Source organism: Anolis carolinensis, chromosome 2 (assembly GCF_035594765.1).
Source record: "Anolis carolinensis isolate JA03-04 chromosome 2, rAnoCar3.1.pri, whole genome shotgun sequence".
Lineage (NCBI taxonomy): Eukaryota > Metazoa > Chordata > Lepidosauria > Squamata > Dactyloidae > Anolis > Anolis carolinensis.
In genome coordinates this window covers 164,239,579-164,260,604 of record NC_085842.1, presented here as the reverse complement: position 1 = coordinate 164,260,604, position 21,026 = coordinate 164,239,579, and the positions used below count along the sequence as shown (strand labels likewise).

Below are 21,026 nucleotides of genomic sequence, written 5' to 3'. Positions count from 1 at the left end.
GCCAAACAGTGCTGGTGCCTCACTAAACAACAAACCCCAGGACTCCACAGCATTGAGCCAGGGCTGTTAAAGTGGTGTCAAACTGCATTCGTTCGATGGTCTAGAGCAGTGGTTCTCAACCTGTGAGTCCCCAGGTGTTTTTGGCCTGGGAATAAAAGTAGGAGAAAGAAATTAGGAAAAATTATGGAAAGCAAGGCATCTCAAAAATTTATCAATAAGAATAAAAGAAAACTACTACAAGATAGTATGGAAGTGGTATTTGACCCAATAAAGATACATAATATGGATAAGAGCTGTTCAGAAAAATGTTGGAGGGGTTGTCAAAAAAAAGGGGGGACATATATTCATATGTGGTGGGAATGTAAGTACAGTAGAGTCTCGCTTATCCAACGTAAACGGGCCGGCAGAACGTTGGATAAGCGAATATGTTGGATAATGAGGAGAGATTAAGGAAAAGCCTATTAAACATCAAATTATGATTTTACAAATTAAGCACCAAAACATCATGTTATACAACAAATTTGACAGAAAAAGTAGTTCAATACGCAGTAATGCTATGTAGCAAATACTGTATTTATGAATTTAGCACCAAAATATCACGATGTATGGAAAACATTGACTACAAAAATGCGTTGGATAATCCAGAATGTTGGATAAGCAAGTGTTGGATAAGTGAGACTCTACTGTATGTACAGAGTTTTTGGGGAAAGGTCATAGTAGAAATAGAAAGTATCATGAAGAAAAAAATCAATACAAACCTAGCGACTATACTACAGTAGAGTCTCACTTATTCAACATAAACAGGCCGGCAGAATGTTGGATAAGCGAATATGTTGGATAATAAGGGGGCATTAAGGAAAAGCCTATTAAACATCAAATTAGGTTATAATTTTACAAATTAAGCACCAAAACATCATGTTCTACAACAAATTTTACATAAAAAGTAGTTCATTACACAGTAATGCTATGTAGTAATTACTGTATTTACGAATTTAGCACCAAAATATCATGATGTATTGAAAACATTGACTACAAAAATGCGTTGGATAATCCAGAACATTGAATAAGCAAGTGTTGGATAAGTGAGACTCTACTGTATGTACAGAGTTTTTGGGGAAAGGTCATAGTAGAAATAGAAAGTATCATGAAGAAAAAAAATCAATACAAACCCAGCGACTATACTATTATCTATTTATAATACAGATTAATGGAAATAATTTGATAACAATGTTGCTAATGGCTGCAAAGTTATTAATAGCAAGAAATTGGAAAGGGGAGGTGGAAATTAAAATAGAAGATTGGTACAAGGAAATTTGGAAATTAGCAATAAATGATAAATTAACATGTAAATGTTAAAAAAGGCCTAAGGAAGAAAAATAATTTTGAAAGTACAGTAGAGTCTCACTTATCTAAGCCTCATTTATCCAACGTTCTGGATTATCCAATGCATTTTTGTAGTCAATGTTTTCAATACATCATGATATTTTGGTGCTAAATTCATAAATACAGTAATTACTACATAGCATTACTGCATATTGAACTACTTTTTCTGTCAAATTTGTTGTATAACATGATGTTTTGGTGCTTAATTTGTAAAATCATAACCTAATTCAATGTTTAATAAGCTTTTCCTTAATCCCTCCTTATTATCCACATATTCACTTATCCAACATTCTGCCAGACCGTTTATGTTGGATAAGTGAGACTCTACTGTATATGGAAGAAATTTATCGAAGAAACATTAAGGAGAGAAGATGGGAATCAATCCCCACCAGAAGAAATGAGGTTCTGGTTGGACTATAAAGAAACGGACTCCGATGATGGGGAGCACAGCAGGTAGAACATTGGGGGAAGGAAAAGATTTAATTATATGAATTGTAAAGATTTTTCTTTCTTTGTAACAAAATGAATAGTAGTGTAATAATTTTTTTTAAAAAGGATTTCTGGGAGTTGAAGGTCAAAACATTGGACCCACAGGTTGAGAACCACTGGTGTAGATATACTTTTCACCTGGGAAGTGCCAATCTATTTTGGCAGCTAGTACCTCCCCAAAACTCTTTGTACCCAATCATGTTGCACAGGGTACACCTTGTGCACCGGGCGAGTGCCACAATTTGTACACATTGTATACTAGGCGAGTGCCATAATGTGTCATGTGAACAGGTTGTTGCTGAAAATGCTGACAACACTGCCAAAGAGCTGGCTATGCAAATGGGAGAATGTCACAATTCTGGGAAACTGGTCGTGCTTCTTCCATGCAGTGCCGTAAGACCAGTTCCCCCTGTGTTGGTTGAGAACAGCCCTGATTTGCCAAAGCTGTTTGGATCTTTTGTTCTCAGCTTTGACACCCAACAACAACAAAAGAGAGCAAGAGATCTGGTTTGGAAGCCGCTTTAGAAGTCCTCCATCCACAATAGCTGGAATTAGGGGTGCAAGACCCCAATGAATAGTGAGAAACCACAAATAACCAAGGCCATATGTTTGACTTGAGAGAAGCCTCCCACAAGGATGGTAAAACATCAAAACATCCGAGTATCTCCGGGCAACATCCTTGCAGACAGCCAATTCTCTCTCACCAGTTTCTCAAGTTGCTCCTGACACACAAAAAAACCCCCTTGAGAACATCTTTCTATGAATCTCTAGGGGTGCATCTACACTGTAGAATTAATGCTGTTTGATCCCATTTTATTTGACATGGCTGAATGTTATGGGATCCTGGTAGTGGACTTTATCCAAAGAGTGCTGGTGCCTTGCCAAACTATAGATTCCAGAATTCCATGGCACTGAGTCATGGCAGTTTAAGTGTCATCAAACTGCATTAATTCCACAGTGCAGATGCACCCAATGTCTGTTGCTAAATTTAAGAAGAAGTGCCACCTCTCGCCAGCCTTGAACATTGTAGTGTGGCGTGTATTCTAGTTCCTAAAACCCACACCTCCTTGCCACACTCAGCTGCAGCAAGAAATAATAGGCATATGCATATATAAACACTCCTTCCTTATCATATGCTACTGTAAATAAAGTCCTCTAAAAGCCAAACACAAATAACTCCAAATCTGCACAAATTTTGCCTCTGCCAAGATGGGTGAACAACCTGTACTTCCCCAAAGAAACATTGGAGCAGCAAACAAGCCTCATTGCAAAAACACAGATGATACCATCAAACAAAACATATGCATTGCAGCAGGGCAAAGTGACCTGGCAAAGTGAAGGAAAAGGGTGCATCTACACTGTAGAACAAATGCAGCTTGACATCAGTTTAACTACTCCGGCTTAATACTATTGAATCCTGGGAGTTTTAGTTTTACAAGGTTGTTATCCTTCTAAGACAGTGGTTCTCAACCTGTAGGTCCCCAGGTGTTTTGGCCTACAACTCCCAGAAATCCCAGCCAGTTTACCAGCTGTTAGAATTTCTGGGAGTTGAAGGCCAAAACATCTGGGGACCTACAAGTTGAAAATCACTGTAATCTAAGCCAAAGAGTGCTGATGCCTCACCAAAGTAAAGCTGTGTTCGTTCTACAGTGCAGATTGTTTCACCTCAAGCATGTAGTACACAATTAGGCAAATCTGCTTTTTTATTTTAGTGACTTCACTTGCACCCATTTCTGTATCTAATCTATATGTTCATATCTAGATACAGAACTGCTTTTAAATTTTCTGAAGTAAAGGGGTGGAAAAGAACACAATAAGTATAGGCAGACGATTATTCACACAAACAATCATTTCAGAGAAAGAGGAAGGAATGTGCAAGAAAGGGAGAACTGCATCTATGTTTAAAACCAAAGGTCCTTATTTACATAGTTTTATGGTGCCACAAGATCTCTAAACCAACCTACAGGCAGCCTAAACATATCCTTCTGTTTCTTGATTTCACTCTATATTTGCATGCCACTGTGATGAAGTGGAACAGTATGCTCTTTTGGAAGATAATAGATTGGCCTTGGTTCTATGAGTTTAAATAATGCAATTTTAGGGTTGTCTGATAAAAACAGCCAGCTCTGGATTGTACTAGATATTGTAAACTATATTTTGCAGCAAAGAACTAGCAAAACCATCTGAGTATTCTTTCCTTAAGGAAACTATGAAATTCATGGAGTCGCCGTAAATCAACAAGCAACTTGAAGGGAGATACAGAGAAAAAGAGTTTTTTTAACTGCTCCTGCTTGTAACAGTTGTAACATTCAGAAGATATGAAAGTGCTATCATGATAGTTGAGTATAAAGGCATTAAAGAGCAAGCCAGGATGTTTTGCCTTTCCAATGACATTAATATGTCATGGTATGCAAAGATACTATATGTGTGTTAACTGGAAAATCAAATGCATGTAGCTGATTGGCTGAGTTTGCAAGGACCAGGGAATTGGTTTTGTAACTGTTGCTATCCTGCTGCTGGAGAACTAGTTTAAACAGGTTTCTCTCTCTCTCTCTCTCTCTCTCTCTCTCTCTCTCTCTCTCTCTCTCTCTCTCTCTCTCTCTCTGTGTGTGTGTGTGTGTGTCTTATGAGTACTGGCTGGAAAGAAGATGGCTCTGTACTCAGAGAGGCCTGACTATCTCTGAGGCCTTGTTTGCTGCTGATCTTCACTGAAGCAGATTCATGGACTATGAAGGGATTGCCTATTTAAAAAACAGAAGGACTATTGTAAATACCAATGCTCTGTTGATCTTTTAGATTTAAAAAAAGTCCCTGTGTTATTTTTTTCAGCATAGTTGAGTGGTGCATCATTCTGCAGGGTGTCTCTGGACTCACGGGCACATGTAAGAGCTTCCATCTATCATCCACAATCCCCAACATAATGCAGCCATTCTGGAACAAAGACAGATGACATTGAGGGCCCTTCCAGACAGGTCCTATATCCCAGGATCTGATGCCAGGTTTTCTGTTTATCCCAGATTAACTGGCAGTGCAGACACATATAATCAAGTTTAAAGTAGAACACCTGGGATCAGATCCTGGGATATAGAACCTGTCTGGAAGGGCCCTGAGATGAGAATGAAAGACAGCTACCATTCATTAGGAATTCAATTCATTAGGCTCCCACTGGAGGTTTGAATTAGGATAATGGTTACCTATAACTCTTTATGCATTAAGTGACTTACCTACAACTAAAGTGTACGGGTCATCAACAATCGTTTTGTGACCAGCTATGTTAATAATGTAATTGTCATTGTCTCCACTTTCTTTTAATGTTTCATCATCACCCAAAGCCATTACCTACATCATACATACAAGTACTGTGTGTACATACCTTACATTCTGGGTCAAACCACTTGCACTTGATAAAGTGGGTTAGAATTAATAAAATCTCATTCTAGATTAAATGTGTTAGTTTTTATGCTGTCCTAAAATTATTATGACTTTTTTGGGGTAATCAAAGAGACTGAAGGTGCATCTACACTGTAGAATTAATGCAGTTTGATATCAGTTTAACTGCCATGGCTCAATGCTATGGAACTGTGGAAGCTGTAGTTTCACAGTGCCTTTACTTTTTTTCTGTCAAAGAGTGCTGATCCCTCACCAAACAACAACTTTGGTTCCATAGCATTAAGATGGTGTCAAACTCCATTCATTCAACAGCGTAGATGCATCCTGAGTACACAGTTAGGATAAATTCCATTCTTTCCAGCAGGCTCAAGCAAAGGCAAACTGCTGAAACCTTTCCTAACTTGTATATTCCTCATTGATCACATTGATGAAGATGCTTGGTTATATCTGTCCTGAATTTCATCTGTGAAGTAGGATATGGATTGAAGCTCATGCCAGCAAAGCCAATTATAAAGAAAAATGGGCATTGCAGTCCAGTAATATATAGGGGGGAAAATCCTAACTTGACATAAGTGAATTGCTTCATTTTTTTTACAGAATTCTTCTAATGTTGCATAAAACAACGGAAAACAATGAGAGGCCTGAGGTCTCCCCTTGTAGGATGTGGATTGTATCTTTGCACTGCAAGGTCTACCCTGTTGCTTCTCAGTTCTGAACAACTTAGGTGCTACTATTTTTTTTTCAGAGAAAGTGGAACAAACAGCTTAAATATGTTTAGATATGGAAGTACCTTTAATTATTTGCTAAATAAATTGGGCCAATAACTTGAAATACACAATTGATGATACTTGACCTCTGCTAATATTTTTCGCAGCATTTGCTGCTCCAGCTTTGTTTCTGGCTCAGCATTTTTCAGGACAACTTCTGCAGCTCCAACCACATGGGAAGCATATTGATTCCTACTTTCTCTTCTCTCTTTAAAAATAATTTTATTCAAGAGACAAAAAAAATTCCAGGAACAAACACTTCAGGTGTATAAAACTGTCAAAATGCAACACTATCTTCACCAGCCATTCCTCTTGTGTTGCGACAACTGGTTCCCTCCATCTCTGAGCATATGCAATTCTTGCAGCAGTTATCACATATGGTTCCATTCTCCAAAAAATTTCTTTCTGCTTTCAGCACTTTGATGCCACAGTCTGCAATCTATGGACTGGGATTTGCAATTTCACGAGCCTGGAGCTTTCCAGCAGTGAATTCTAAATACTTCAGAAAACTAAAAATTTTATTATTCTGTAGGATACAGCCATGGCAGTTAAAGTGGCATCACAGTAGTGCGATTGCGTAGAGCAGGATTGTCAAACCCATTTTCGAGAGCCACATCAGCTGCATGGTTGCCTTCAAAGAGCTGTTGAATCCATAGACAGAGAATCTGTGGATAAAGAGGGCCAACTATATTTTTTTACAGAATGGTCTTTATTTATTACTCAATTTAGGTCCCCAGATGTTACTGAATGGCAACTCCCATCACTTTTGATGTTCCGCCATGCAGACTGGGATAATGGGAGTTGTGACCCCAGAGTACTTGTGACTCTGGGGTTAGGGGAAAATTAAAGGACATTTTAAAGTCAGACTCAAATCCACAAGCCTTGTATCTAAGGGCCCTTCCAGACAGCCCCTATATCCCAGGATCTGATCCCAGGGCCCTTCCACACAGCCATATAACCCAGATTATTAAGAGAAATAATCCACAATATCTGCTTTGAACTGGGTTATCTGAGTCCATGCTGCCATATATTCCAGTTCAAAGCCGATAATGTAGGGTTTTATTCAGCTGTGTGGAAGGGTCTCCAGGTTTTCTGTTTATCCCAGATTATCTGGCAGTGGGGACTCATATAATCCAGTTTAATGCAAAAAACCTGGGATCAGATCCTGGGATATATGTCATGGTTTGCAAAGATACTATATGTGTGTTAACTGGAAAATCAAATGTATGAAGCCAATTGGCTGAGTTTGCAAGGACCGGGGAATCAATTTGCAATTGTTGCTGTCCTGCTGCTGGAAAATTGGTTTGAACAGGTTTCTCTCTCTGCGTGTGTGTGAGAGAGTCTACTCAGTACTGACTGGAAAGAAGATGGCTCTGTACTCAGAGAAGCCTGGCTATTTCCAAGGCTTCACTGAAGCGTATTTATGGACTAAGAAAGGTCTGCTTATGACTGCTGATTTCTGTAATCAATCAGAAGGACTATTGTAAATACCATTGTTTTACAATTGTTGGTTTTTCTACATTTTGTATTATATGTGGCATTTAATTTTGCCATTGCGTAAGACCGCTCTGGGTCCCCCTGGGGGAGAAGAGCGGTATATAAAATAAATAAACAAACAATTGTTCTGTTAATCTCTTGGATTAGTAAAAGTTCCTGTGTTATTTGTTCTGCAAAGTTGAGCGGAGCACCATTCTGCAGGGTTCATGAGCACACGTAAGAGCTTCTACCTATCATCCACAATCCCCAAAAACATAGGGCCTGTCTGGAAGTGCCCTAAATCCAAACCCCACTCTCCTGACTAAACAGAACAAACTGCAGCCTTCCAGATGTTACTGCATCACAACTCCCATAAGCACTCCCATAAACTTAGCTGTTATGTTTAATGATGAGGAATACAGGAGTCGGATTCGGCCCACAAGCCTTGAGTTGAACACATGTAGTGTAGAATGTGTCTTCACTGCTAAAGCTCAAGGTAGTTCAGTTAAGACAACATATAAAAAGAGAGAGCATTGATTATGGCACTCCATTAATCCTAAAGGCACCTGATCCTGTCTGATCTCAGAACTAACTACGGCCAGTCCAAGGCCCCTTCCACACAGCTGAATAAAATCTTACATTATCTGCTTTGAACTAGAATATATGGCAGTGTGGACTCAGATATCCCAGTTCAAAGCAGATACTGTGGGATTTTCTGCCTTGAGAGTCTGGGTTATATGGCTGTGTGGAAAGGCCCTGGGTCTTACTTGCCAAAGAAAACCTATGACCCATAAAACCAACAAAGGATTTGGAGGCACACCAACACTTCTACTGATATTCCTCTTTTTTTCCTCTCCACACGAGGGATTCACTGCCGCTGCCGAAAGGAGGCGCTGGCGGGGCAAGGCACTGGTTTTCTTCCTTCAGTCTCGCGCGCGCTTTCTCCTGCTTTGACCCTCGCGGCGCACCGTAGCGAGCGGTCTTTTCGCTCCCCAAGATGGCGGCGGCCTGTGAGGCGCCGGTGCGTTTGCGTCTCCTGTTCGACTACCCGCCCCCGGGGAGCCCGGCCTGCGGGCTGTGCTGGCTCCTGCTGGAACCCATCCAAGTGCGGCTCATCACCGACCTCATCAGCCTCATCCGGGACAAATTCGGCTTCAGCCGCCGCGCCAAGCTCAGCCTCTTCCTCGACGGGGCGCTCTTGCCGCCCACCGAGAGCGCGCGCCTCGTGCGGGACAACGACTCCCTCCGGTAGGGCCCTCCCGCTCCCCGAGCTTTGTCCGCCAAGTCCCAGGACCTTTCCACACAGCCACATAACCCAGAATATCTGGGTCCACACTGGGTCCATATATTCCAGTTCAAAGCTGATAATGTAGAGGTGTATTCAGCTGTGTGGAAGGGGCCCACTCTGCCAAAGACGGCTGGTGCCTCGCCAAACTACACATCCCAGGACTCCATAGCATTGAGCCCTGGCAGTTAAAGTGGGGTCAGACTGCATGCATCCCACAGTGTAAATGCACCCACAAACTGATTGCCACAAGTCAGTACTTTTTTTTGTGTCAGGAGCAACCTGAGTTGCTTCTGGAGTGAGAGCAGTGGCCGTCTGCAAGGACGTTGCCTAGGGGACGCCGGGATGTTTTGATGTTTTTATCATTCTTGTGGGAGGCTTCTCTCATGTCACCGCATGGAGCTGGAGCTGATAGAGGGGGCTCATCCACGCTCTCCCCGGGTGGGATTCGAACCTGGCAGCCTTCAGGTCAGCAACCCAACCTTCAAGTCAAGGCTTTTATCTCCTAGGCCACCCGAGGCTCCATAATTAGAAAGTACTTGAAGGTACACAACAACAGCAACAAGAGGTGGGTAATTGTGGCTCTCTGCTTGTAGATGATGAGGTTCGCTCTTTATTTTTATAATGCTATCAGGGCCCCTGCAGACAGGTCCTATATACAGTAGAGTCTCACTTATTCAAGCCTCGCTTAACCAAGTTTCTGGATTATCCAAGCCATTTTTTGCAGTCAATGTTTTCAATATATGATATTTTGGTGCTAAATTTGTAAATACAGTAATTACAACATAACATTACTGTGTATTGAACTATTTATCTTTGAAAATTCTTTTTTTAAACCCACGTCCTTCTCACTATCAGGGCCCCTGCAGACAGGTCCTATATACCAGGATCTGATCCCAGGTTTTCTGTGTATCCCAGATTATCTGGCAGTGCGGATTTATATAATCTAGTTTAAAGCAGAAAACCTGGGATCAGATCTTGGGATATGGGACCTGTTTGGAAAGACCCTCAGAGACATTACGCCTTGCAATAAAACAACTAAAAGTGTCTGTTCACAGTCTAAGGCCCCTTCCACACAACTGAATAAAATCCCACATTTACCACTTTGAATTGGAATACATGGCAGTGTGGATTTAGATAACCCAGTTCAAAACAGATATAGTGGAATTTTCTGCCTTGATATTCTGGGTTGTATGGCTGTGTGGAAGGGCCCTCAGATAACCCTGCCCAAAGCAGATATTGTGGGATTTTCTGCCTTGATATTCTGTTATATGGCTGTGTGGAAGGGCCCTAAAATAGGCACCAGAAAATGTCAGCCCTCCAGGTGTTTTGGACTTCAACTCCCAAAAATCCCAGCCAGTCTATCATGAGAGTTGAAGTCCAAAACAGCTGGGGGCGGCAAAGCTTGCCCATTCGTGATCTAATATATACTTGGAACAGAAAATCACAAAACTGTACAATTTCAAAACAAATTACATGGGTAAAATGCCAATAAAAGACATGACTCAATGAGATACAAAGCACATAGAGAGAAAAAACAGATAAAACTGCAAAACAACATGAAACTAAAATCTTAAAAGCTTGGGTAAATAAGAGATAATAATCAAGTGAGATTTAAAAACAGGAAGGGGAGGAGCTGTTGTGTGTCTTCAAGCCGTTTCTGATTTTTTCTGGGATGGTGGGGGGTTGCCTTCTGAGGCTGAGAGAATGTGACATAGGATTTATAGGTGTTGTTTTCAACAAGCTATTTGTGCTGTACCCAATTTTCCATGTGAATTAGACTCCTTAAAGAGCTCTTTAAGGCTAAACAAAATCTGCATACACCTGAGATAATAAACTGAGGACTCAAGAACGTATGTATTGTAAGTCCTTAAGTTGCAAGAAGATACTTCTGCCGAGATCACTAGGAATTCTTTGCATTAGTTTTTATAGAATCAAGGGTTGGTTGAAATTTGGTTTTCAGTATTTCTGTACAATATTATGTAAATGATGCAACATTGTTCATATTTTCCCTTTTACTTTGAATTTAACAGAGTTAAATTGGAAGCAGTAATTGAAGAAGACAGCTATGATAGAATCACCAATGGTTTCAATAACATTTCAAAAAAACAGAGAAAACGACACAGGCAAAAGTTGGAAGCATATGATTCTGAAAGTGAATATGAGGAGCACAGAAAAAGGAAGAGGAGCAAACAGCAGTGTAAACATTCTTCCAGCCAGGAAGATAATGTTTCAAACGTGGGCTCTGCATCACGTAAGAAAAGCAAGTCATCAGGGGCTGAATTAGAATGTAAGAATGATGACAATGTTTATTCCAAGAAGAGTAAAAAGGGAGGTCACAGAAAGAGACCTCAGGAGACAAAAGCCCACAAAAAGAAGAAAAAAGCAAGTACATTTGAAGCAAAAAATACCTTACAAAAGAACAAAAAGACTTTCCCTTTGAGTCCCAGTCAAAAGAACACAGCAAATAACATAAAAGTACAATCTGACTCCAAGAATGGTGGATCTTCTACAGATTCTTCCACTTCTTCATCAGACATTGATGATAGTACAGCAGGCACCAAACAGAAACAGCCACTCACAACTAAGGTGGCCTCACAGCACACAAACAGATCACACCTATCATCTCCTATAGCACCTAATTCTCCTGGTAAGCTTAGTGCTAAGCAGAAAGAAAGAAATTCTCTTGAGGCATCTAAAAGTAAGGTCAAGAGCCAATATCCTAACTTAGAATCCGATTCTACCTCAGAGGAAGAGGAAAATCAGCAAAGTAGGAACCCAAAAAATAGACTTTCATCTAATAATCAAAGAACTGGGACTGATTTAACTTCAAAGACAAAAACTACCTCATCTTCTGGGTCTGATAGTTCAGAATCAGAGAACTGTATTATTAAAAAGCCCAATACGAGTGCTGTTGTCAACCGGTCCTTTGAAGGAAATGGCAGCCAGCAAGTGCCACCTGCTGCTTGTGGACTAGGCACGGGTTCCAGTGACAATCAAAGGGGCCGTGGAAGAGGAGAAAGCCCTTTTTGGAGAGGGCCTAGGGTTCGGGGATGTCGAGGGATATTCCGGGGCCGAGGCAGGGGGAGAGGAGAAGACATGAACACATTCCATAATTATACCAACAAACGGCAAAAAGAGGAACAGTTAAATGAATCAGCAACAAACTCTTCAGTCATTATCCAGGTGAGTCCAATTGCAACTCTTTCCCAAGATACATGATTGATCTGGTGTTAGACTATAGTAAGATTGAGATGGGTCACAAAATTAGAAGCAAACTAGTACAAAATAACCATAAATGCAGTTGTAGGAATAGCACCCCACATTATTTGCATCCAATCATCCCATGGTCCATGACTCCAGGTGATATTGCTAATGCCAGGTTTCACTGCCAGTTGAAGACCTGACTGTTCAGGCAGGCATTGGACTGAATCCGAGTTGCTTATATATATTTTATTTTGTCCTAGTCTGCCCTGCAGACTAGGACACGGAACAATGGCTTCAAACTACAGGAAAGGAGATTCCACCTGAACATCAGGAAGAACTTCCTCACTGTGAGGGCTGTTCGGCAGTGGAACTCTCTCCCCCGGGCCGTGGTGGAGGCTCCTTCTTTGGAGGCTTTTAAGCAGAGGCTGGATGGCCATCTGTCGGGGGTGCTTTGAATGCGATTTCCTGCTTCTTAGCGGGGGGTTGGACTAGATGGCCCTTGAGGTCTCTTCCAACTCTACTATTCTATGATTCTATGATTCTATGAATGACCAGGAGTTGCTGTGTTCTATAAGTGCTTTTTAAATTTCTGTTTGTGCTGTCATTTGCTTTTACTGTGTTATTCAGTATAGATAGTATGATTTTATTCTTTTCTATTCTGTTTTTTGTGATTATTCTACAATAAAATGGAGTAGTAACGTGAATGAAACTCATCTGAACATGGAAAAGGATGTAGCTGTATTCATACTGCAGGGAGGGGATTTTTGGCCATATATTGGTTGATATCATTTTGGTTAGTGCCACCTGGAGTAGACTTATCCAGTCAAAGATTTCATAGTGAACAAGCACTCAGGCAAATGGCATTGACTGAATGGTTAGTCAGGACTAACAACTGAATATAGCTTTTGTGTTTTATGTAGCATTAATACTTTTTATTGAGTGGTTGTGATGATAGTATCTTTTAACCATTGTTTTACAGAATCCCGTGGAGGTTCCAAAGAAGGACTATAGCAAACTACCTCTACTAGCTGCCCCTCCACAAGTAGGAGAGAAAATTGCTTTTAAGGTATAAATTTTATTATTTAAAAAAGCACTTAAACCATGTTGCAGTTGTGCTACTGTTGCAGAGCATGAAGGACTAATTGCATTAGCAAGAATGTCACTGGTGTCAAACTATGGAATAATACACTGTATTAGCATTTTTAGATTGGTGGGATATACTAAAACAATGCGCACTTGAATTTAATTAGTTCTGTCATTAGGTCCCCAGCCTATCACGCATATATGTTGCTTATAAATAAGTGAACTGATTGTTCAAAGTTGATATTCATGCTTTCCTATGTACACATGTATCCACAGTAAATACTAACATTACCAACAGCAGTCTCTTATGAGTTGTTCTCCTAGCACAGTACTGCCAGATTATATTTTTTCAGTATTGTTTGGGTTTCAGGCAGGCATTTAGGCACCTATGTTACATTATGATATGCTAGGCTCTTGGATTTGGAATGTTTCTTAGATGTAGGTCTGAGCCAGAATACTTCTAATGGACTGGGCTTTAGCACAGCTGGTAAATTGCCAGCAGTAATAATATCTACCAGCTGAAAGATGGCCAATTTGAAGCCTGGTTGGGGTGAGCACCTGTCAAGGCCAGCTCACTATTTACCTAAGCAGTTCAAAAACTGCTTATCACTGTAATTAGAGAAATTGGGTACCACTAATTAAGCGGGGGAGGTATTTTATGACACAAAAGGAAGGAGGAAGTCCTGATGGCTCTTTGTCATAGAGATTGGAGCAACAGCACCTCCCTGTGGCTGAATACAAGGCACAACCTCTAAGCACAACCTCCAAAGCTGGACTTCAACACAACATACCTCTTTTCTGTCTGTTCTGTTCTCCTTCTGTCTTGTCTGTCCAAACAGCATTGAATGTTTGCTGTGTATGTGTACTATGAGTCCCCTTGGGGACATAGCACAGAATATAAATAAAGTGTTGTTGTTGTTATGTCAGTGTGTAGATCAGCTGAGATTTGCCCTTTCTTTCCTTTGGAAAAATTTATCTACATGTGTGGAGAGCTTTATTTCCTTCCCTGTGCTCCTAGGTATATATTAGTCCCCTTTTCCCACTTATATTTTCTGGACCCATTTATCTATCCTACTTCAGTTGTATATACCGTATTTTTGGGTTAGATGAGCTACATATGGTTTTCCAGGTGTCATTGGACTCCATTTCACATATAGCTAAGAATGAGAAGTTGTGAGAGAGGCTGTTGCAAAGGGCCTGTGGTTCTGTGTCCATGATTTCAGACAAAGGAGGGGTGCACCCATGGGCTGCATGTAGTCTCCAAGCCCCACATTTTTAGGGTCCAGAGACCTCCCTGAACCCTCCCCACCCCAATACATTTTTCCAGGTACCCCCCCCCCCGACCCACAACAACCGTAAAATCCCCTCAGTGTCACCCAGAAAGCGACAATAGGAAGTGATGGTTTTGCATAGATACATCTATATTGTTACCTGTCTTGAGCGCTTCAAAGAGAGTAGAATTTAAATGAAAATAACTTAACAATTGAAAGATTAATGGAGCAGGCTAGGCTTCAGAAACTGAATATCAAAGTCATTAGTTTATTGATTTGTTAAATTTTATATGAGATAACAGAACAAAAGCTAAATAGTGCAATCAGTGGTTCCCAGCCTTTGGTCCTCCAGGTGTTTTGGACTTCAACTCCCAGAAATTCCAGCCAGGTTATCAGCCATTAGGAATTGTGGTAGCTGAAGTCCAGACACCTGGAGGACCAAAGATGGGCATTACTGGTGTAGATGGTAAGCATGTCTGGTGCCTAACAGTTACTTTTCTTTTTCATCAGCTGTTGGAGCTAACTGAAAATTACACTCCAGAAGTATCCAATTACAAGGTATTGCTGCTGAAATTTCAGTCATTTACCTACTAATTCTATATTAGTATTTTAATATGTCAATTTCTTAGTGCTTATTCAGTGGCTTGGTGACCATCTGTCGGGGGTGCTTTGATTGTGCTTTTCCTGCATGGCAGGGGGTTGGACTTGATCGCCCATGTGGTCTCTTCCAACTCTATGATTCTATTCTAAAAGTGGTTAACAACTGGAAACCTGAGTAAGTTTTGGTAAAACTTCAGAACTTTCTTTGTAAGGGGCAAGAACAATATTTGAGTGTTGATACAGCTGGTTTTGCTTCACTGCAGCAAAAGGACAATATTTGTGCCCCTTCCCAAAGAAGCATTAATTTAATCTATTAGGAAGAAAGAAAAGATGCATTCAGGGAACACCACAAGAAGGCTCTCTGTCTCTTCACCTTGCCATTGAGAATCAAGCTCAGTATTCTTGCTCCTTTTATCCTAAAGTCTATTTCTTTATCACATTGCACTTTTAACTTGGAGAATTGACTTGTGAATACAATCTCTTTATATTGCTTTAGAATATCAGACTTTTTTTGCAAAAGGACTTAGATAAAGTAATCAAATTATGCTTGACCTACTAAATTTAATGTTCTCCTCTTTTGTAAGGAAGGGAAAATTGTCAGCTGGAACCCTATTAACAAACAGTTAGAACTGGAACTTCTTTCTTTTTCATCAGGTGAGTACCAGTATTCTACCATTTCACAGTTGAACATGAAAATATATTTGACTCTTGTGAAGAAGGTTAGACTTATAATGTTGGTATTCCTATTTTGATATCATTCTGGCTTTATGTTAAAATTATTTATGTAGAGCTGTTGGTGACTCCTGAGGGATTATAAATACTTTATCGCAAGCTATTTTTATATTTTCTTTTGTGTTTCCTAGTGGCCAGAGGACCAGGAAAGTTTGATTTGGTTTATCAGTCTGCAGATGGAGCTGAAGCCATAGAAAATACAGTCTCTCAAGATAGAAAGGTTAGCACTTCCTTGAAATCGTTTTGCAGTAGAAGAACAGAGCTTATAACAATGTTACATTTTCTGACAGCAAATCCTCATGGACATGCTAGGGAGATTTGGGAAGCCATACTTCATGGAAGTAGATTCCAATCTCTTAGAAAATAAAATCCTTCTAATAACGTTTTCTACCTATGATGATCGGAAGGCAATCCAATGTCAGTTGTAATGCCTGCAGGTAGAATGGGGTTGGGTAATATGGAAAACATGTTTTTGTGGCCCAAGGTTTAATTTTTTTCAGCATTATGTTCTTAAAAATTGCCTCTAAATACCTTCTAGGAGTTTGGGGGAGGCGGTTTGGCATGCACAATCCCAGACCATTTTAGGCACAGCAAAAAAAATAAAGCAAGTAAATTAGAAGCAAATTTCAAATTACTTTCAGTTATTTTTTTTAAAAAAGATGTCTTCTAGGTCTGAAATGTTTAGGACAGAAGACTTTAAAAAATAAAATCTATAGGAGTGCAACAAGTGCAGTCCATCAAGTCTCTTGCGGGCCAAGGCAGCCTCATGACCCTTGACAGTTGCCCACACTCAGTGTAGATGGTTCCCATGTTTTGCACTCTTAAATTGTAGACCTTATACAAAAGACATCAGGTTGATTAGCAATTTTCAACATTGTGGGGGTGTGTATTTCCCCTCAGAACTCATACTGAGATTCAGGCCATCTTTGGATGGGACTGAAGCACAAAATCTGTGGAGCCAGTATCAAAATTGCCTGGCTATCTGTTTGCTGAGATAAGAGGAATAGGATGAAATGTAGTAGAGGAGTTTCAGATCACTATGAACTAGGACACAGCAATTCCTGTGAAGAAATTTGAACTGTCCAATCTCTCATTGGTCTTCATACAGAGGACTAGCTTCCCTGCAGCTATTAGCAGGAGAGGAAAGTGCAGATTGAGCATCACTCTCCAGCTTATTATAATGTTATGTACATACAAAATGCTGATTGATTTTAATGTCCTATTGAAGTGCAGACATGTTGCCTACTTTAGCTTTCTTAACTTAAGTTACATATTAAAACTGGGATGGAAAGTTTGTCCTCCAACTCTTTTTATCAGAGACTGATATTGCACAGCTGTCTTCTATCTTGCATATACATGCTTTAAATAATTGATTTTGTTCTGATATTAAAGGCTTTTAATACCAGTGATACTGTGTGTCCTTGCACCCATGTTGAATCATATCCTTTTTCTCTTTCAGATAATTCAAAATTGGGATGCCCTGATCGAGCCACGATTAATAGTTGATTCTCTTAATAATGAATCAAGCACTGTGTGAACCCACAGGTCCCATGTGTAAATAGTTTGTGAAGTTCTTTACTTCTGCACATTTTTTTAAATAAAGGATTTATAAAAATGAAAAAAGCCTGAAAAAATATAAGGAATATACCAATATCTAATATTTTTCAAAAACCCTCTTTCTTTGATGACATTGTATTCATCTATATCTCTTCATACTTTCCTGAAAATACATCTCAAGTAGGAGTTACTTCTCAGTAAGGATTTATATAAATGCATAATAACAATCACATATCTAGCTAACTAAAGTGCATTTTACTGTTTTTCCCCCATTGTGAGAGATGTATCATTATTGGCAACAAATTCAGTAAACTAACAAGATTGGTTGTTGAAAGATTGCTTTATTGGTTTGGCCTATTAGCTCTGATGTGATAATTTGATCAGCATTTTTAGCTGAATTTCTTTGACCGTGCAGATGTTACACTGTGGTTACCTTTGGTGAGATCAGGATGCTTCTGCTCCTAGCTGTGAAACTTGGGTCCATTTCATGTCTTTATCTCTCTGTAGTCTTGCAGTTTCTTCAAACCTATTGCACTCACGGCGGGCCACCCTTGCATTAAGATGTGCAAGTGATGCTTCACTGTGGACGCTGGGCTATACTTTTCACAGCACTACCATTCTACCACATTAGCCATTGGCATGTGAAACAGCCAGGTAGCCTGTTCCTGTTCTGTAGAGTCCTGTGGCAACCATGTCAGAGGTAATGCAGCATGTTGTTACATGAACCAGGTACATGTTACATGAAGGCAGGTCAGCATTGAAATCCTGAGAAAAGATGTGGAAAATTGATTGGGAGCTGGAGTCAATATTCCCCTGCTAAAAAAAACCTGCCAGCCAATCTTCACATCTCAGATTTAATACCTCTGCAGTCAGTCTCAAAGGGGTGACAGGAGGTGACATGAAATCAATTCCTAACACCATTTTGAGAGGGGGGGGGGGACAGAAGGAAGTTGATATATTGGAAGTAATGTACGGTTCTTAGGTACTTGGGGTGGCGATAGCTTGCCTGCTATTAGGTATTTGCAGAGCAGAATGCATTTACGGACCATGAGTATAGGGGTTTTGACATTTGTTTTAATTTGGGGAAGGGATCTTTAAGACTTTCACTCAGGCTATAGGCTGCAGTTTGCCCATTCCTGTTATACAAGGTCTATCCAGAAGTAAGGACCACCGAGCTGTGGCAATCATTTCCAACCCACTGAGAATAAGTAATAGAATGTGGAAACAAATATTCAAATCAGAGATGGGCCAGAAACAGCTATAAAGGATAACTGTAGAAGTACTAAAGAAAGCAATTGCATGGATTGCTTCATTAGTAAATGCTGCACAGATTATTAATACATGTTAACTAAGACTGCAGTTGGGAAATAATGTTGTCATATTCCTGGCCAGAGAATATGTATTTCTTTCAAATATTTGATACCAAGACATTTAATTAACAAAATAGTGCATCAGGATAGCAGACTCTGAGAAATGGCAAAAACTAGAGGAACTCCAAAGCATCAGTGTAGACTGTTGTCCTAGAATGCTATTAAAATCAGAGGGAACAATTTAAATACAACATATGGTGGAAATACCTGAGGCTATTAGAAATGAGGACAATATGAATGCAGGTGAAAAGGCGTTTTCCGTACTTGATTGTAATAGTGCTACTGGAAATAAACCATATATGTTAAGAATTTTAGGTGGCACTAATTCAAATGACAGACTTTCCAACCAATGCCAATAGTAGCTAAAATTATGTTAAATATTGCAGAATTAACACTGTATCCAGAGGAAAGGGGTGATTGATTTAAACATCTATTAAGTTGTAGAAATGTATGTTTTAGCATTCACTATGTCTGATAAAAAAGATGTTTGACTTTGTTTTTTGCTGTAAATTGAATAATGTGAAGCACATTAAAACAATATAAACTAAAATAGCCTTGCTGTAACATAAGATTTTATAATACACACACACACACACACACATATATATATATATTCATTGATGTATTTTTTAGCCTTTTGTATGCTGACTACATTAGGTACATTTCATGAAAAGTGGGATATTGTGCCTTTAAAACTTAATCAGGATGTCTCCACAAAAGCTATGGAGAGTTCAGTATACTCTCATCTGCAAACCCAACTCTGGACTCCCAAGTAAAAAAACTTTAGGTTGGATTACATTTGGATGAGATGCTGTTCCTTCTGCATTGCTTTTGCAATATCTATCTATATATATAAAAGAGTGATGGCATCAGGGCAGTGGACAAAGCAACAAAACTTCAGGCCCCCCCAACCTCGAAATTTGACAACACAACCCATCATCCACGGCTCTAGGTTGATACAACAAAAAGAAAAGAAAAATAAAGTCCTAATTAGAGAGAGAGGAATAATTGTTTTTATCCAATTGCTGCCAGTTACAAGGCTAAGTTCCGCCCAAAGGTTAGCAGATACCCCTAAGGATCATCCAGTTCAACTTCCTTGTATCATGCAGGAGGACACAATCCAGTCACTTCTGACAGATGGCCATCCAATATCTGCACAATAATAATACACATTGAATCATAGCATTGGACAGTTAGGAGACACCCCTAAAGGCCATCCAGCCCAACCCAATTCTGCCATGCAGGACACAAGCCAAGCACTCCCAACAGATAGCCACCCAGTCTCTCAATACTAATACTACTACTAATAATAAAAATAATCACATCATCATACAATCCTAAGGTTTGGAGTAACCCCTAAGGATCATCCAGATCAACTTCCTTCTACCATGCAGGAGGACACAATCTAAGCACTCCTGACAGATGGCCATCCAGCCTCTACATAATAATGATGATGATGAAGATGATGATGATGATAGAAGCATAGAATCCAAATGTTTGGAGAGACCCCTAAGGGCCATCCAGCCCAACCCTTTCTACTATGCAGCAGGACACAATCCAAGCATTCACAACACATGGACAACATATAAATACTATACAATACTACACAGGGACATAGACCCCCTCTACCCTCACCACTTTCACAGTACACAAACAACCAAATGCATACTAAACATAAAGACAACCATACAACAGACATTCAATACCACTACTACCTCAACAATTTCTCACCAACACCACCAGACAACGCCACAGCAACGCGTGGCCGGGCACAGCTAGTAAAAAAAATAGCAGCAGTGACTACAATGTGAAACAATGGATTTATATTGAAGAAAACCTGTGTACTGCTTACACAACAAAAATAGTCATTACATTACATTTTCTAGGTTTGTTTCCAAAATGAAAAAAAAAACTGAAACAAAGTAATGCATTTCAAATGTAAGCATGTTTTTGTAACAACTTTTAGAACTGGAAGGGGAATAGCACATACACATTTGCCGGAAAATTGTTCATTGTTGATCACTCCCTACTGTAGCCCTTGGTAGTGCAGTGGGTTAAACCACTGAGCTGCGGAACTTGATGACCAAAAGGTCGGCAGTTCAAATCCAGGGAGTGGGTTGAGCTCCCACTGTTAGCTCCAGCTTCTGCCAACCTAGCAGTTCGAAAACATTCAAATGTGAGTAGATCAATAAGTACCACTCCGGCAGGAAGATAACAGCACTCCATGCAGTAATACCGGCCACATGACCTTGGAGGTGTCTACGGACAACACCTGCTCTTCGGCTTAGAAATTGAGATGAGACCAATCCCCAGAGTTGAATACAACTTGACTTAATGTCAGGGGAAAACCTTTACCCTACTGGAAATGTCAATGCCAGATATCTTTCCTTTTATAGTTCTATATTTGAAGTACATC

General features: G+C 40.0%; 1 protein-coding gene across 1 annotated transcript; it reads left to right on the top strand.

Moving 5' to 3' along the window:
- Positions 1–8,432: 8,432 nt before the first annotated feature.
- coil (coilin) lies at positions 8,433–19,162 on the top strand. Its single transcript, XM_008114378.3, has 7 exons — positions 8,433–8,753; positions 10,824–11,976; positions 12,977–13,063; positions 14,862–14,909; positions 15,536–15,605; positions 15,815–15,903; positions 17,143–19,162. Exons 1-7 carry the CDS (start codon positions 8,503–8,505, stop codon positions 17,218–17,220), a joined length of 1,776 nt encoding a protein of 591 aa, XP_008112585.3. The 5' UTR covers positions 8,433–8,502; the 3' UTR covers positions 17,221–19,162.
- Positions 19,163–21,026: the final 1,864 nt, after the last annotated feature.

Bases quoted from the DNA above. Each gene is read 5' to 3' on its own strand.
- coil (XM_008114378.3), top strand. From the start codon at position 8,503: ATGGCGGCGGCCTGTGAGGCGCCGGTGCGTTTGCGTCTCCTGTTCGAC. The intron at 8,754-10,823 runs GTAGGGCCCTCC...TGAATTTAACAG, and splicing joins CGGGACAACGACTCCCTCCG to AGTTAAATTGGAAGCAGTAA. The intron at 13,064-14,861 runs GTATAAATTTTA...CTTTTTCATCAG, and splicing joins GAGAGAAAATTGCTTTTAAG to CTGTTGGAGCTAACTGAAAA.